This window comes from Pristiophorus japonicus, chromosome 4 (assembly GCF_044704955.1).
Source record: "Pristiophorus japonicus isolate sPriJap1 chromosome 4, sPriJap1.hap1, whole genome shotgun sequence".
Classification (NCBI taxonomy): domain Eukaryota; kingdom Metazoa; phylum Chordata; class Chondrichthyes; family Pristiophoridae; genus Pristiophorus; species Pristiophorus japonicus.
Window position 1 is genome coordinate 315961552 of NC_091980.1, and position 18993 is coordinate 315980544.

General features: G+C 52.6%; 1 protein-coding gene across 1 annotated transcript in view; it reads left to right on the plus strand.

Moving 5' to 3' along the window:
- Nucleotides 1-18993, plus strand: part of LOC139262804 (nesprin-2-like) — a 59041-nt gene that overhangs the window by 22378 nt on the left and 17670 nt on the right. Inside the window, exons 11-15 of the mRNA XM_070877957.1 lie at nt 1574-1729; nt 1872-2042; nt 5188-5321; nt 7873-8077; nt 12498-12680. Of these exons, the coding sequence (XP_070734058.1) occupies nt 1574-1729; nt 1872-2042; nt 5188-5321; nt 7873-8077; nt 12498-12680 (849 nt within the window). The remainder of the gene's footprint in view (nt 1-1573; nt 1730-1871; nt 2043-5187; nt 5322-7872; nt 8078-12497; nt 12681-18993) is intronic.

An 18993-nucleotide genomic window follows, 5' to 3' on the forward strand; every position in this document is an offset into this window, starting at 1 on the left:
ACTGAGGGAGTGCCGCACTGTCGGAGGGGCAGTACTGAGGGAGTGCCGCACTGTCAGAGGGACAGTACTGAGGGGGTGCCGCACTGTCGGAGGGCAGAACTGAGGGAGTGCCGCACTGTCGGAGGGGCAGTACTGAGGGAGTGCCGCACTGTCGGAGGGGCAGTACTGAGGGAGTGACGCACTGTCGGAGGGCAGAACTGAGGGAGTGCCGCACTGTCGGAGGGGCAGTACTGAGGGAGTGCCGCACTGTCGGAGGGCAGAACTGAGGGAGTGCCGCACTATCGGAGGGGCGGTACTGAGGGAGTGCAGCACTGTCGGAAGGTCAGTACTGAGGGAGTGCCGCACTGTCGGAGAGGCGGTACTGAGGGAGTGCCGCACTGTCGGAGGGGCGGTACTGAGGGAGTGCAGCACTGTCGGAAGGTCAGTACTGAGGGAGTGCCGCACTGTCGGAGAGGCGGTACTGAGGGAGTGCCGCACTGTCGGAGGGGCGGTACTGAGGGAGTGCAGCACTGTCGGAAGGTCAGTACTGAGGGAGAGCTGCACTGTTGGAGGTGCCGCTTTTTGGATGAGATGTTAAACCAAAGCGCCCGTCTGGCCTCTCGGGTGGATAGAAAAAAATCCCATGTCACTATTTCAAACAAGCAGGGTAGTTCTCCCCGGTGTCCCAGCCAATATTTATCCCTCAATCAACATCATTAAAACAAATTATCTGATCATTATTTCATTGCTGTTTGTGGCTGCCTTGTTTCCTACATTGCAACAATGACTAAACTTTGGGATGTTCTGAGATTGTGAAAGGCAATGAGGAAATGCAGTGCTTTTGGAATCTAATCGAAGGGTTTGGAGGTTTATATATAGAATAACAGATACCCGGGATTAAGTTACAGGCTGGAATCTAATCGAGGGGTTCGGGGGTTTATATATAGAATAACAGATACCCGGGATTAAGTTACAGGCTGGAATCTAATCGAGGGGTTCGGGAGTTTATATATAGAATAACAGATACCCGGGAGTGAGTTACAGGCTGGGATCTAATCGAGGGGTTCGGAGGTTTATATATAGAATAACAGATACCCGGGAGTGAGTTACAGGCTGGGATCTAATCGAGGGGTTCGGGGGGTTTATATACAGAATAACAGATACCCGGGAGTGTGTTACAGGCTGGGATCTAATCGAGGGGTTCGGGGGGTTTATATATAGAATAACAGATACCCGGGAGTGAGTTACAGGCTGGGATCTAATCGAGGGGTTCGGGGGGGTTTATATATAGAATAACAGATACCCGGGAGTGAGTTACAGGCTGGGATCTAATCGAGGGGTTCGGAGGTTTATATATAGAATAACAGATACCCGGGAGTGAGTTACAGGCTGGGATCTAATCGAGGGGTTCGGGGGGTTTATATATAGGATAACAGATACCCGGGAGTGAGTTACAGGCTGGGATCTAATCGAGGGGTAAGATGAGAGCTCCTTGTTATGTATGGGTTATTTAACAGTGGCCCCATAGAGAGGAGAGACATGTGTGCAGGGTGTGGGGGGTCGGTGATTGATGAAGGTGTCGTTGGGCCATCAGGAACTCAGCAAGGAACTGACGGTGAAGGAGATCGAGCTGGAAAGGCTGAGACAGATCGTTCCCCTGGCAACGGGGAGCAGTGCCCGAGATACACCACTGATCGTCATGGAGAAACTGGACCAACTGAGCGACTCGAGGAGGAGGCTGGGCACCGAGGTACAACACAATTGTCTTCTCTGTGGGGGGAGGTGTTGAGTCGGGGGCTGTCGACAGGGATGACCACAAATAAATCGGGGACGGGTTCAGTGTACCGCACGCTCTTTCCGCGCTCCTGAAAGTCTCTTCTTGATGTCTGTAGGCGAACCAACTTGGCTGCACTCTCGCCTCCCGGCTGCAGCTCTGGACAACGTACGGAAATTGTTCCGAGCAAGTGAACGGGAATATTGTGCGGGCCCGATACTCCCTGGACCACTGCAGACCCCTCTCCAGTTCACTGGAGGCTGTCGGGTTTCAGGTGGAGAGTCTCCAGGTTAGTACTTTCTATCGCTGCAAGTTATGCTTAAACTTTAGAAATGACTGGTTAGGCCGCAGCTGGAGCATCGTGCCCAATTCTGGGCATCGCACTTTAGTCACGATGTCGAGACCTTGGCGAGACTGCAGAATAGATTTACTCCAACAGTGCCAATGATGGGAGACGTCTGTTAGAGAGACTGCAGAAACTGGGCTCGTTCTTCTGGGAGCAGAGAAGGTGATTGGATAAAGGTGTTCAAATCATGAGGGGGTTTTGATGGAGTAAATAAGCAGAAACTGTATAAACTGGCAGTAGGGTCGGTAACCAGAGAACACCGGTGTCATGGTTCATCAATCAGTGAAAGCTGGCATGCAGGTACAGCAGGCGGTGAAGAAGGCAAATGGTATGTGGACCTTCATACTGAGAGGATTTGAGTATAGAAATATAGAAACATAGAAAATAGGTGCAGGAGTTCGGCCCTTCGAGCCTGCACCGCCATTCAATGAGTTCATGGCTGAACATGCAACTTCAGTACCCCATTCCTGCTTTCTCGCCATACCCCTTGATCCCCCTAGTAGTAAGGACTACATCTAATTCTTTTTTGAATATATTTAGTGAATTGGCCTCAACAACTTTCTGTGGTAGAGAATTCCACAGGTTCACCACTCTCTGGGTGAAGAAGTTTCTCCTCATCTCGGTCCTAAATGGCTTACCCCTTATCCTTAGACTGTGACCCCTGGTTCTGGACTTCCCCAACATTGGGAACATTCTTCCTGCATCTAACCTGTCTAAACCCGTCAGAATTTTAAACGTTTCTATGAGATCCCCTCTCATTCTTCTGAACTCCAGTGAATACAAGCCCAGTTGATCCAGTCTTTCTTGATATGTCAATCCCGCCATCCTGGGAATCAGTCTGGTGAACCTTCGCTGCACTCCCTCAATAGCAAGAATGTTCTTCCTCAAGTTAGAAGACCAAAACTGAACACAATACTCCAGGTGTGGCCTCACCAAGGCCCTGTACAACTGTAGCAACACCTCCCTGCCCCTGTACTCAAATCCCCTCGCTATGAAGGCCAACATGCCATTTGCTTTCTTAACCGCCTGCTGTACCTGCATGCCAACCTTCAATCACTGATGTACCATGACACCCAGGTCTCGTTGCACCTCCCCTTTTCCTAATCTGTCACCATTCAGATAATAGTCTGTCTCTCTGTTTTTACCACCAAAGTGGATAACCTCACATTTATCCACATTATACTTCATCTGCCATGCATTTGGCCCAATCACCTAACCTATCCAAGTCGCTCTGCATCCTCATAGCATCCTCCTCGCAGCTCACACTGCCACCCAACTTAGTGTCATCCGCAAATTTGGAGATACTACATTTAATCCCCTCGTCTAAATCATTAATGTACAATGTAAACAGCTGGGGCCCCAGCACAGAACCTTGTGGTACCCCACTAGTCACTGCCTGCCATTCTGAAAAGTACCCATTTACTCCTACTCTTTGCTTCCTGTCTGCCAACCAGTTCTCAATCCACGTCAGCACACTACCCCCAGTCCCATGTGCTTTAACTTTACACATTAATCTTTTGTGTGGGACCTTGTTGAAAGCCTTCTGAAAGTCCAAATACACCACATCAACTGGTTCTCCCTTGTCCACTCTACTGGAAACATCCTCAAAAAATTCCAGAAGATTTGTCAAGCATGATTTCCCTTTCACAAATCCATGCTGACTTGGACCTATCATGTCACCTCTTTCCAAATGCGCTGCTATGACATCCTTAATAATTGATTCCATCATTTTACCCACTACCGATGTCAGGCTGACCAGTCTATAATTCCCTGTTTTCTCTCTCCCTCCTTTTTTAAAAAGTGGGGTTACATTGGCTACCCTCCACTCCATAGGAACTGATCCAGAGGCTATGGAATGTATGAAAATGACTGTCAATGCATCCGCTATTTCCAAGGCCACCTCCTTAAGTACTCTGGGATGCAGACCATCAGGCCCTGGGGATTTATCGGCCTTCAATCCCATCAATTTCCCGACTAATAAGGATTTCCCTCAGTTCCTCCTTCTTACTAGACCCTTTGACCCCTTTTATATCCCGAAGGTTGTTTGTGGATAGGAGCAGGGAGGTCTTACTGCAGTTGTACGGAGGTCTTACTGCAGTTGTACAGGGCCTTGGTGAGGCCTCACCTGGAATATTGTGTTCTGTTTTGGTCTCCTAATCTGAGGAAGAACATTCTTGCTATTGAGGGAGTGCAGCGAAGGTTCACCAGATTGATTCCTGGGATGGCAGGACTGACATATGAAGAAAAACTGGATCGACTAGGCTTATATTCACTGGAATTTAGAAGAATGAGAGGGGATCTCATAGAAACATATAAAATTCTGACGGAATTGGACAGGTTAGATGCGGGTAGAATGTTCCCGATGTTGGGGAAGTCCAGAACCAGGGGTCAGAGTCTAAGGATAAGGGGTCAGCCATTTAGGACCGAGATGAGGAGAAACTTCTTCACTCAGAAAATTGTGAACCTGTTGAATTCTCTACCACAGAAAGTTGTTGAGGCCAGTTTGTTAGATATATTTAAAAGGGAATTAGATGTGGCCCTTATGGCTAAAGGGATCAAGGGGTATGGAGAGAAAGCAGGAATGGAGTACTGAAGTTGCATAATCAGCCATGATCATATTGAATGGTGGTGCAGGCTCGAAGGGCTGAATGGCCTACTCCTGCACCTATTTTCTATGTTTATGCTAATTGGCAAAATAGCCAGGGGGAAGATGAGGAGAATATTTGTTACGCAGCGTGTTGCTGTGATCTGGAATGCACGGCCTGAAAGCCTTCAATGGAAACTTGCAAAAGGGATTTGGATAAATATTTGAAAACCAAACATTTGGAGGGCTATGGGGAAAGAGCAGGGGGGTGTGGGACTAATTGCTCTTTCAAAGAACATGCACAGGTATGATGGGCCGAATGGCCTCGAGCTGTGACGCAGGATTCTCTGATTTATAGCACTCCTGCAGAATACTTCTCCAACGATTCAATTCCACTATTTGAGAAACACCCGTAGCCAATATTTGAAGCGGAGATCTCCGTGCGGGATTCATGCTCTGGACCAACAGACTGCTCTCACCTGCCCCCTCCCCCACCCTTCACAGGTGCTGAAGGACACGATGGAGTGCAGTGAGGAAAGCTGGAGGGATTTCCAGGAGGCTTCGCGGCGACTGACCGAGGAATGCCGCCCTCTAATGACCCTCCGTCTGGAGCACAAGTGCGAGGACACACACAGCAGGTGTCATGTACCTTACATTCTTATATATAACTGTATCCTAACATGCTATACACGACTGTAATAAGATATGACCTGTAACCACCAGCATACCTTACCACCAGGGGTGCACTTGCAAGAGACAGGTATATAAGGACAGGTCTCAGGCAAGTGCAGCATTCCAGAGCTGTGAAATAAAGGTGCAGGTCCAGAGTGACCTTGACTTCACGACATGCCTCGTGTGAATCTGTACTGAGGGGACAGGACTTTACAGTAGGTACAGTGATCAGCGGAGGGGCCGGTACCATCAGGACCCACCTCCCTCTCCCCTCCCTGTGGGACTGAGACTCGTGGACTCCAGGCTCGATCTGTGGCCTGTGCTGACTTAGCTCATCTCGGTCTGGGTGGCAGCGGGTGAATGCAATTGAACTGGGTTCGATAGGGAGGGGCAATCAGCTGGGAGTCCTGTACCTCATCACTGGCCAGTGAGAGTCAGCACCTTGAGGGGAGGGGGGGACCTGTACCCCAGTGAGAGTCAGCACCTTCAGGGGAGGGGACCTGTACCCCAGTGAGAGTCAGCACCTTCAGGGGAGGAGGGGACCTGTACCCCAGTGAGAGTCAGCACCTTCAGGGGAGGGGACCTGTACCCCAGTGAGAGTCAGCACCTTCAGGGGAGGGGGGACCTGTACCCCAGTGAGAGTCAGCACCTTCAGGGGAGGGGACCTGTACCCCAGTGAGAGTCAGCACCTTCAGGGGAGGGGACCTGTACCCCAGTGAGAGTCAGCACCTTCAGGGGAGGGGACCTGTACCCCAGTGAGAGTCAGCACCTTCAGGGGAGGGGACCTGTACCCCAGTGAGAGTCAGCACCTTCAGGGGAGGGAGGGGACCTGTACCCCAGTGAGAGTCAGCACCTTCAGGGGAGGGGACCTGTACCCCAGTGAGAGTCAGCACCTTCAGGGGAGGAGGGACCCGTACCCCAGTGAGAGTCAGCACCTTCAGGGGAGGGAGGGGACCTGTACCCCAGTGAGAGTCAGCACCTTCAGGGGAGGAGGGGACCTGTACCCCAGTGAGAGTCAGCACCTTCAGGGGAGATGGGGACCTGTACCCCAGTGAGAGTCAGCACCTTCAGGGGAGGGGGGGACCTGTACCCCAGTGAGAGTCAGCACCTTCAGGGGAGATGGGGACCTGTACCCCAGTGAGAGTCAGCACCTTCAGGGGAGGGGGGGACCTGTACCCCAGTGAGAGTCAGCACCTTCAGGGGAGGGAACCTGTACCCCAGTGAGAGTCAGCACCTTCAGGGGAGGAGGGGACCTGTACCCCAGTGAGAGTCAGCACCTTCAGGGGAGGAGGGGACCTGTACCCCAGTGAGAGTCAGCACCTTCAGGGGAGGAGGGGACCTGTACCCCAGTGAGAGTCAGCACCTTCAGGGGAGGGGACGACCTGTACCCCAGTGAGAGTCAGCACCTTCAGGGGAGGGAGGGGACCCGTACCCCAGTGAGAGTCAGCACCTTCAGGGGAGGAGGGGACCCGTACCCCAGTGAGAGTCAGCACCTTCAGGGGAGGGAGGGGACCCGTACCCCAGTGAGAGTCAGCACCTTCAGGGGAGGGAGGGGACCCGTACCCCAGTGAGAGTCAGCACCTTCAGGGGAGGGGGGGGACCTGTACCCCAGTGAGAGTCAGCACCTTCAGGGGAGGAGGGGACCTGTACCCCAGTGAGAGTCAGCACCTTCAGGGGAGGGAGGGGACCTGTACCCCAGTGAGAGTCAGCACCTTCAGGGGAGGGGACCCGTACCCCATTGAGAGTCAGCACCTTCAGGGGAGGAGGGGACCTGTACCCCAGTGAGAGTCAGCACCTTCAGGGGAGGGGGGACCTGTACCCCAGTGAGAGTCAGCACCTTCAGGGGAGGGGACCTGTACCCCAGTGAGAGTCAGCACCTTCAGGGGAGGGGGGACCTGTACCCCAGTGAGAGTCAGCACCTTCAGGGGAGGGGACCTGTACCCCAGTGAGAGTCAGCACCTTCAGGGGAGGGGACCTGTACCCCAGTGAGAGTCAGCACCTTCAGGGGAGGAGGGGACCTGTACCCCAGTGAGAGTCAGCACCTTCAGGGGAGGGGACGACCTGTACCCCAGTGAGAGTCAGCACCTTCAGGGGAGGGGACGACCTGTACCCCAGTGAGAGTCAGCACCTTCAGGGGAGGGGACCTGTACCTCAGTGAGAGTCAGCACCTTCAGAGGAGGGGGGGACCTGTACCCCAGTGAGAGTCAGCACCTTCAGGGGAGGGGACCTGTACCCCAGTGAGAGTCAGCACCTTCAGGGGAGGGGACCTGTACCCCAGTGAGAGTCAGCACCTTCAGGGGAGGGGACCTGTACCCCAGTGAGAGTCAGCACCTTCAGGGGAGGGGACCTGTACCCCAGTGAGAGTCAGCATCCTCGGGAGAGGAGGGGGTAACTGGGGAAGGGGAAAGGGAGTGTGGCGATAGATGGCGCGTGTCCCGATGGTGAAAGCGGCTCTGACTATGAGCTGTGCCGGGCCGGTTTGTTGACCTCTGCCTTTGGGTGTGGTTCTGGTTCCAGGTGGGCGCGTGTGAACCAGGACATCGCGGAGCAGCTTGGCTCGGCCCGCGCTGTTTTCTTGCTCTGGCAGCGGTACTACGACGTGTACCGGCCTACCCTGGCCAAGGTACGGAGGAGCGAGGAGGGCTGTGGGCATCTGTTGGAGGAGATCTCGGTGGAGGACAGCAGCCGGGAGAGGCTGCAATCCCGGCTCGTGGAGACGCAGGTTAGCACTTCGGGCTCACTCGCCTTCGTTGCTTTGTTTAAATCGAAGGAATATTTTCTGTGATATTTACATCAGCAGGATGACGCATCTGCACCCGCGGTGCACTGACCTCGTGCTGGTCGTGTGATGTCCAGAATAACGTAATGTGACTGAGTACTGTAGACGTGAGTAAGTGTGACCTTAGTCTCTTTATTCTAACTCCAGAGTGTTGGTGCAACATGGGAGACCTGCTTATATACAGTGCTCCCAAGGGAAGCTGGGATCCCTTGGGACTCCAACAGATACGCCCTCTGGTGGCGGTAGAATGCTGGTTACATGGGGTTGCATACATAACAGGTGGGATGGTGATTTTGGAACTGGACTCATCAGTCCAGAGAAACTGAGTTCTAATCCCTCCATGGGCCCTTTGATAAACTTCACTCAATTTCAAGAAAATGAATCTGGAAATAAAAATCTGTTGTCAGTAAAAGTGACCATGAAGCTGTCGGATTGTTGTAAAAGCCCAGCTGTGTTCACTGATGTCCTGTAGGGCAGGAAACCTGGCGACCTTACACGGTCTGGGCCTAGATGTGACTCCAATCCCACACCAATGTGGCTGACTCTTAATCATAGAAACATAGAAACATAGAAAATAGGTGCAGGAGCAGGCCATTCAGCCCTTCTAGCCTGCACCGCCATTCAATGAGTTCATGGCTGAACATGAAACTTCAGTACCCCCTTCCTGCTTTCTCGCCATAACCCTTGATCCCCCGAGTAGTAAGGACTTCATCTAACTCCCTTTTGAATATATTTAGTGAATTGGCCTCAACTACTTTCTGTGGTAGAGAATTCCACAGGTTCACCACTCTCTGGGTGAAGAAGTTTCTCCTCATCTCGGTCCTAAATGGCTTACCCCTTATCCTCAGACTGTGACCCCTGGTTCTGGACTTCCCCAACATTGGGAACATTCTTTCTGCATCTAACCTGTCTAAACCCGTCAGAATTTTAAACGTTTCTATGAGGTCCCCTCTCATTCTTCTGAACTCCAGTGAATACAAGCCCAATTGATCCAATCTTTCTTGATAGGTCAGTCCCGCCATCCCGGGAATCAGTCTGGTGAACCTTCGCTGCACTCCCTCAATAGCAAGAATGTCCTTCCTCAAGTTAGGAGACCAAAACTGTACACAATACTCCAGGTGTGGCCTCACCAAGGCCCTGTACAACTGTAGCAACACCTCCCTGCCCCTGTATTCAAATCCCCTCGCTATGAAGGCCAACATGCCATTTGCTTTCTTAACCGCCTGCTGTACCTGCATGCCAACCTTCAATGACTGATGTACCATGACACCCAGGTCTCGTTGCACCTTCCCTTTTCCTAATCTGTCACCATTCAGATAATAGTCTGTCTCTCTGTTTTTACCACCAAAGTGGATAACCTCACATTTATCCACATTATACTTCATCTGCCATGCATTTGCCCACTCACCTAACCTCCTCGCAGCTCACACTGCCACCCAACTTAGTATCATCCGCAAATTTGGAGATACTGCATTTAATCCCCTCGTCTAAATCATTAATGTACAATGTAAACAGCTGGGGCCCCAGCACAGAACCTTGCGGCACTCCACTAGTCACTGCCTGCCATTCTGAAAAGTACCCGTTTACTCCTACTCTTTGCTGTCTGAAATGCCCTAGCAAGACTCAGTTTGTATCAAACCCGCTAGCAGTGCTTCAGTAAGCCTCACCACCTTGTCAGGGCAACTAGGAATGGGCAGTAAGAACATAAGAAATCGGAGCCGGATTTGGCCAATTGGCCCATCGAGCCATTTCCGCCATTCAATAAGATCATGGCTAATGGAAGGCAGTAAATGCTGGCCTGGCCAGCGACACCCATGGATCGAATGTGTGACTGAAGACAGGTCAAGCCTGTGATGTCTTCATAGTTGAATAGCCTCTTGCACTCACTGCCGAGCCCCCAACATGAAGAGTGGCCGATATACAGGTGCTGAGCTTGTGCTGGGAGACACACTGCAGGGGCTGATCTCCTGGGATACACGTCACAGGGTGGTCTCCTGGGAGACATGTCACAGGGTGATCTCCGGGGATACACACAGGGTAGTCTCCTGGGATACATGTCACAGGGTGATCTCCGGGGGGATACACACAGGGTGGTCTCCTGGGATACATGTCACAGGGTGGTCTCCTGGGTATACATGTCACAGGGTGGTCTCCTGGGATACATGTCACAGGGTGGTCTCCTGGGATACATGTCACAGGGTGGTCTCCTGGGATACATGTCACAGGGTGGTCTCCTGGGATACATGTCACAGGGTGGTCTCCTGGGAGACATGTCACAGGGTGGTCTCCTGGGATACATGTCACAGGGTGGTCTCCGGGGATACATGTCACAGGGTGGTCTCCTGGGAGACATGTCACAGGCTGATCTCCTGGGATACACGTCACAGGGTGGTCTCCGGGGATACACACAGGGTGATCTCCGGGGATACACGTCACAGGGTGGTCTCCTGGGATACATGTCACAGGGTGGTCTCCTGGGATACATGTCACAGGGTGGTCTCCTGGGATACATGTCACAGGGTGGTCTCCTGGGATACATGTCACAGGTTGGTCTCCTGGGATACATGTCACAGGCTGATCTCTGGGGATACATGTCACAGGGTGGTCTCCTGGGATACATGTCACAGGGTGGTCTCCTGGGATACATGTCACAGGGTGGTCTCCTGGGATACATGTCACAGGGTGGTCTCCTGGGATACATTTCACAGGGTGGTCTCTGGGGATACACACAGGGTGGTCTCCGGGGATGCATGTCACAGGGTGGTCTCCGGGGTATACACGTCACAGGGTGGTCTCCGGGGATACACACAGGGTGGTCTCCGGGGATACATGTCACAGGGTGGTCTCCGGGGATACATGTCACAGGGTGGTCTCCGGGGATACATGTCACAGGGTGGTCTCCGGGGATGCATGTCACAGGGTGGTCTCCGGGGATACATGTCACAGGGTGGTCTCCGGGGATGCATGTCACAGGGTGGTCTCCGGGGATACATGTCACAGGGTGGTCTCCGGGGATGCATGTCACAGGGTGGTCTCCGGGGATGCATGTCACAGGGTGGTCTCCTGGGATACATGTCACAGGGTGGTCTCCGGGGATACATGTCACAGGGTGGTCTCCGGGGATACATGTCACAGGGTGGTCTCCGGGGATACATGTCACAGGGTGGTCTCCGGGGATACATGTCACAGGGTGGTCTCCGGGGATACACGTCACAGGTTGGTCTCCGGGGATACACACAGGGTGGTCTCCGGGGATACACGTCACAGGGTGATCTCCAGGGATACATGTCACAGGGTGATCTCCGGGGATACATGTCACAGGGTGATCTCCGGGGATACACGTCACAGGGTGATCTCCGGGGATACACGTCACAGGGTGGTCTCCAGGGATACACGTCACAGGGTGATCTCCGGGGATACACGTCACAGGGTGATCTGAGTATACATGTCACAGGGTGATCTCCGGGGATACATGTCACAGGGTGGTCTCCAGGGATACACGTCACAGGGTGATCTCCTGAGTATACACGTCACAGGGTGATCTCCTGGGATACACGTCACAGGGTGATCTCCTGAGTATACACGTCACAGGGTGATCTCCTGGGATACATGTCACAGGGTGATCTCCGGGGATACATGTCACAGAGTGATCTCCGGGGATACACGTCACAGGGTGGTCTCCGGGGATACACGTCACAGGGTGATCTCCTGAGTATACACGTCACAGGGTGATCTCCTGGGATACACGTCACAGGGTGATCTCCTGAGTATACACGTCACAGGGTGATCTCCTGGGATACATGTCACAGAGTGGTCTCCTGGGATAGAGTTTAGAAGATCTCATTGAAACAAATAAAATTCTTACAGGGCCTGACAGGATAGATGCAGGGAGGGTGTTTCCCCCGGGCTTGGGGAGTCTAGAACCAGGGGCCACAGTCTCAGTTTAAGGGGTCGGCCATTTAGGACTGAGATAAGGAGAAACTTCTTCGCTCAGAGGGTGGTGAATCTTTAGAATTCTCTGCCCCAGAGGGCTGTGGAGGCTCAGTCTTTGAGTATATTCAAGACAGAGATCGATAGATTTTTGGATATTAAGGAAATCGAGGGATATGCGGATCGGGCGGGAAAGTGGAGTTGAGATCGAAGATCAGCCATGATCTCATTGAATGTCGGAGCAGGCTCGAGGGGCCGAATGGTCTACTCCTGCTCCTAATTTTTGTGTTCTTATACACACACCAAGAGCTGGTCTCCTGCTGGAGTTAACACTACCAGGTGTTGGGGTCCAGTGATGCATCTACAAAGGCTGTCTACTCTACTCGCCCTTGGCCGTTGCTACACATGATAACCGTTATTGATTTGTTTAAAGGGATCATTAAGCGACCTCCGGGCGCTCCAGGAGGATATTTCGCGGGTGTGCGAAGCGGCAGAGGAATTGGCCAGACGGATAGATTCCTCGTCATCTGCGGCCCTTCAATCAGACAGTCGCTATCTCTCTGGGAAAGTGTCCCATCTGGAACGGTTACTGACCCTGAAGATACCGGACATTCAGGTACATTCACCGACCGCTGATCTCGCTGTGTGAACGCAGCAACCTGTAGTCAATCATTCGATACATCACACTGCAATTAAAAAAGAAAAACTTACATTTCTATAGCGCCTTTCACGACCACCAGACATCTCAAAGCGCTTTACAGCCAGTGAAGTACTTTTTGAAGTGTAGTCACTGTTGTACTGTTGGAAACCCGACTGCCAATCTGCGCACAGCAAGCTCCCACAACCAGCAATGTGATGATGGACAGTTAATCTGCTTTTGTGATGTTAATTGAGAGATAAATATTGGCCAGAACACCGGGGATAACTCCACTCCATTTTTTCGAAATACTCCACCCGAGAGAGCAGTTGGAGTCTCGGCTCAATCTGCCTGAGTAATCAAGTACTCTGCAAAGTATAATTCGAGCCATTCTGATTGCCAGGCTCCGGACAGAACAGAGCTCACAAAGAATAGACAGGACTCCCGCTCGCGGATTAAGACCTTCTCCCAACCTCCAATCAAGTTCCTGCCCACGCCCCCGCGACCCCCCCCCAAGTTTTTGACCTTCCTCCCCCTCTATTCCTGACCTTCCCCCAAGTTTCTGACCGCCTCACCCCCACCCAAGTTCTCTCTCCTTCTCGTTCTCTTTCTCCTTCTCTCTCGCTCTCTTTCTCCTTCTCCCTCGCTCTCTTTCTCCTTCTCCCTCGCTCTCTTTCTCCTTCTCCCTCGCTCTCTTTCTCCTTCTCTCTCTCGCTCTCTTTCTCCTCTCTCTCTCGCTCTCTTTCTCCTCTCTCTCTCGCTCTCTTTCTCCTCTCGCTCTCGCTCTCGCTCTCCTCCCCTTCTCTCTCTCTCTCTCCTCCCTCTCTCTCTCTCTTTTCCTCCCCTCTCTCTCTCTCTCTCTCTCTCTCTCTCTCTTCTCTCTCTCTAATCCCCTCTCTCTCTCCTCTCCTCTCCCCCCTCTCTCTCCCACCCCCCTCTCTCTCCTCCCCTCTCTCTCCTCTCTTTCTTTTCTCTTCCCTCTCTCCTCTCTCTTCTCTCCTCCCCTCCCTCTCTCTCTCCTCTCCTCCCTCTCTCTCTTCTCTCCTCCTCTCTCTCCCCTCTCCCCTCTCCCCTCTCCCCTCTCCCCTCTCCCCTCTCCCCTCTCCCCTCTCCCCTCTCCCCTCTCCCCTCTCCCCTCTCCCCTCCCCCCTCCCCCCTCCCCCCTCTCCCCTCTCCCCTCTCCCCTCTCCCCTCTCCCTCTCCCCTCTCCCCTCTCCCCTCTCCCCTCTCCCCTCTCCCCTCTCCCTCTCCCCTCTCCCTCTCCCCTCTCCCCTCCCCCCTCTCCCTCTCTCCTCCCCCCTCCTCTCCTCCCCCCTCCTCCCCTCCTCGCCTCCCCTCTCTCTCTCTCTCCTCCCCTCCCTCTCTCTCTCTCTCTCCCCTCCCCTCTCTCTCTCCCCTCCCCTCTCTCTCTCCCTCCCCTCTCTCTCTCCCCTCCCTCTCTCTCTCTCTCTCTCTCTCCCCCTCCCCTCTCTCTCTCCCCTCCCCTCTCTCTCTCCCTCCCCTCTCTCTCTCCCCTCCCCTCTCTCTCTCCCTCTCTCTCTCTCTCTCTCCCTCCCTCTCTCTCTCCCCTCCCCTCTCTCTCTCTCTCTCTCCCTCCCCTCTCTCTCTCCCCTCCCCTCTCTCTCTCTCTCCCTCCCCTCCCCTCTCTCTCTCTCTCCCCTCCCCTCTCTCTCTCCCCTCCCTCTCTCTCTCTCTCCTCCCCTCCCTCTCTCTCTCTCTCTCCCCTCCCCTCTCTCTCTCCCCTCCCCTCTCTCTCTCCCTCCCCTCTCTCTCTCCCTCCCTCTCTCTCTCCCCTCTCTCTCTCTCTCTCCTCCTCTCTCTCTCTCCTCCCCTCCCTCTCTCTCTCTCTCTCCTCCCCCCTCTCTCTCTCCTCCCCTCTCTCTCCCCTCCCCTCTCTCTCTCCCCTCCCCTCTCTCTCTCCCCTCCCTCTCTCTCTCCCCTCTCTCTCTCTCTCCTCCCCTCCCTCTCTCTCTCTCTCTCTCCTCCCCCCTCTCTCTCTCCTCCCTCTCTCTCCCCTCCCCTCTCTCTCTCCCCTCCCTCTCTCTCTCCCTCCCCTCTCTCTCTCCCCTCTCTCTCTCTCTCCTCCCTCTCTCTCTCTCTCCTCCCCTCCCCTCTCTCTCTCCTCCCCTCTCTCTCTCCTCCCCTCTCTCTCCCTCCCCTCTCTCTCTCCTCTCGCTTCGCCCCCAACCCCCTCCCACCGGACACCAACGGATTGGCTAACTGGACTTCTCCCACGGAGCCGGGAAAGTGTGTCCCATGCTGCAGGCCACAACTGTTGAGTGCTGCACCTGCACAGCTCTGGGATACTGTGTGCATGTGCAGAAGGCTGCAAAAATGTTTGTGTAAATAATCACTCTGACTTTTGTGCTCAAGCCTCTGGAGGGGACTTGAACCCACAACCTTCTGACTCAGGCAAGAATGCTGCCAACTAAATGCTGCCGCTCTATATACCACACTGCAGCACCCTTTATGTAACATACAATCTTGTGCTATTATATGTACACATAAAAACATAAGAAATAGGAGCAGGAGTCGGCCATTTGGCCCCTCGAGCCTGCTCCGCCATTCAATACGATCATGGCTGATCCCATCATGGACTCAGCTCCACTTCCCTGCCCGCTCCCCATAACCTTTACTCCCTTATCGTTCAAAAATCTGTCTATCTCCGCCTTAAATATATTCAATGTCCCAGCATCCACAGCTTTCTGGGGCAGAGAATTCCACAGATTTACAACCCTCTGAGAGAAGAAATTCCTCCTCATCTCAGTTTTAAATGGGTGGCCCCTTATTCTGAAACTATGCCCCCTAGTTCTAGATTCCCCCCATGAAGGAAAATATCCTCTCTGCATCTACCCTGTCAAGCCCCCTCAGAATCTTATATGTTTCAATAAGATCACCTCCCATTCTTCTAAACTCCAATGAGTATAGGCCCAACCTGCTCAACCTTTCTTTAGAAGACAACCTCTCCATCTTAGGAATCAACCTCATGAACCTTCTCTGAACAGCCTCCAATGCAAGTATATCCTTCCTTAAATACAGAGACCAAAACTGTACGCAGTACTCCAGGTGTGGCCTCACCAATACCCTGTACAGTTGCAGCAGGACTTCTCTGCTTTTATACTCTATCCCCCTTGCAATAAAGGCCAACATTCCATTTGCTTTCCTGATCACTTGCTGTACCTGCATACTAACTTTTTTTGTTTCATGCACAAGGACCCCCAGGTTCCTCTGAACTGCAGCATTTTGTAATCTCTCCCCATTTAAATAATAATTTGCTTTTTTATTTTTCCTATCAAAGTGGATAATCTCACGTTTTCCCACATTATACTCCATCTGCCAAATGTTTGCCCACTCAGTTTGCCCATCTCTATCCCTTTGCAGATTCTTTGTGTCCTCCTTGCTTTCCCACCCATCTTTGTATCATCAGCAAACTTGGCTACAGTACACTCAATCCCTTCATCCAAGTCATTAATATAGATTGTAAATAGTTGAAGCCCCAGCACCGATCCCTGCGGCACCCCACTAATTACTGTTTGCCAACCGGAAAATGACCCATTTATCCCAACTCTGTTTTCTGTTAGTTAGCCAATCCTCTATCCATGCTAATATATCACCCCCAACCCCGTGAGCTTTTATCTTGTGCAGTAACCTTTTATGTGGCACTTTATCGAATGCTTTCTGGAAATCCAAATACATCACATCCACTGGTTCCCCCTTTATCCACCCAGCTCGTTACATCCTCAAAGAACTCCAGCAAATTTGTCAAACATGATTTCCCTTTCATAAAACCATGCTGACTTTGCTTGACTGTATCATAATTTTCTAAATGCCCTGCTACTGCTTCCTTAATAATTGACTCCAGCATTTTCCCAATGACATGTTAGGCTAACTGGTCTATAGTTTCCTGCATTCTATCTACCTCCTTTCTTGAATAGGGGCGTTACATTTGCGTTTTTCAAATCCACTGGAACTTCCCCAGCATCCAGGGAACTTTGGTAGATTACGACCAATGCATCCACTATCTCTGCAGCCACTTCTTTTAAGACCCTAGGATGTAAGCCTTCAGGTCCATGGGACTTGTTCACCTTTATTGCCATTAGTTTGCCTAGTACTTTTTCTCTAGTGATAGTGATTGTTTTAAGTTTCCCCCCTCCCAATAGCCTTTTGATTGTCAATTACTGGGATGCTTTTAGTGTCCTCTACCGTGAAGACTGATACAAAATATTTGTTCAATGTCTCTGCCATTTCCCTGTTCCCCCTTATTAATTTCCCAGTCTCATCCTCTAAGAGACCAATGTCTACTTTAGCTACTCTCTTCCTTTTTATATACCTGTCGAAGCTCTTACTGTCTGTTTTTATATTTCTTGCTATTTTACACTCTCAAAGTATCTTCTCTCTCTTTATAATTTTTTTTAGTCGTCCTTTGCTGGTTTCTAAAAATTTCCCAATCCTCTGGCCTTCCACTATTCTTCACAACATTGTATGCCCTTGTTTGCAATGTAATACCATCCTTTACCTTCTTAGTTAGCCATGGATGATTTATCCTTCTCTTAGTGTCTTTCTTTCTCACTGGAATATATCTTTGCTGAGAGTTATGACTATCTCCTTAAATGTCTGCCACTGTGTTTTCACCATCTTACCCTTTAATCTAGTTTCCCAGTCCACTTTAGCCAACTCTGCCTTCATGTCTTTATAATTGCCTTTATTTAAGTTTAGGACAGTAGTTTGAAACCTAGCTTTCTCACCCTCAAACTGAATTTGAAATTCTACCATACAATGATCGCTCTTCCCAAGAGGATCCTTTACTATGAGATCATTAATTAATCATATCCCATTACACATTACCAGATCTAAAATAGTCTGCTCACTGGTTGGTTCCACAATGTATTGTTCCAAGAAACCATCCCGAATACACTCTGGCAAAGGTTGCCTTGAGGAAGAGTTGATAATGTGCCTGGTGAGCCACCTTATACAAGTGAGTGTCTCACTGGGCCATTTCAGAGGGCAGTGAAAGTCAACCACATTGCTGTGGGTCTGGAGTCACGTATCGGCCAGACCGGGTAAGGGCAGCAGATTTCCTTCCCTAAAGGGACATTAGTGAACCAGATGGGGTTTTACGACAATCCGGTAGTTTCATGGCTGCCCTTATTGATACTGGCTTTTTATTCCAGATTTATTTAATTCATTGAATTTAAATTCCCCAGCTGCTGAAGTGCGATTTGAACTCACGGCACCAGTTCATTAGTCCAGGCCTCCGGATTACTAGTTCAGTAACTTAACCACTCTGCTTCCATGGCTCATTATACTATTCTATGTAATTCCCCTCTATATGTTGCACAGTACCTGTGTAATGTATATAATACCATAAATATTCTATTCCAACCACCTATTGACCCTGGAGGTCAGTGCTCAGTGACCCCAGTGGATTTGCCCGGATGGTGCCCCCTCGCTAGATCTTGCTGGGCCAGTGCATCGGTATCTAGTTAGCAAGGGACTGAGCCAGGCCTGGAATTATTTATGACTTTCATACCTCGCCCTATGTTGCCGGCAATCCGGCTCTGGCCGTCATCATGGGAGGGAAACCACACGGCCCTACCACTGCCCCCCCTCCCTCCCCTGGCTGGGGCCTGGACCCCCCCCCCGCTCCCAGTGTGGGGCCCGGACCCCCCCCCTCCTAGTGTGGGGCCTGGACACCCCCCCCTCCTAGTGTGGGGCCTGGACACCCCCCCCCTCCCAGTGTGGGGCCTGGACCCCTCCCTCCCAGTGTGGGGCCTGGACCCCCCGCTCCCAGTGTGGGGCCTGGACCCCCCCCCGCTCCCAGTGTGGGGCTTGGACACCCCCCCTCCCAGTGTGGGGCCTGGACACCCCCCCCTCCCAGTGTGGGGCTTGGACACCCCCCCTCCCAGTGTGGGGCCTGGACCCCCCGCTCCCAGTGTGGGGCCTGGACCCCCCCCCCCTCCCAGTGTGGGGCCTGGACCCTCCCCCCCCCTCCTAGTGTGGGGCCTGGACACCCCCCCCCTCCCAGTGTGGGGCCTGGACCCTCCCCCCCCCCCCCCTCCTAGTGTGGGGCCTGGACCCCCCCCCGCTCCCAGTGTGGGGCCTGGACACCCCCCCCCTCCCAGTGTGGGGCCTGGACCCCCCGCTCCCAGTGTGGGGCCTGGACCCCCCCCCGCTCCCAGTGTGGGGCCTGGACCCCCCCCCGCTCCCAGTGTGGGGCCTGGACACCCCCCCCCTCCCAGTGTGGGGCCTGGACCCCCCCCCCTCCTAGTGTGGGGCCTGGACCCTCCCCCCC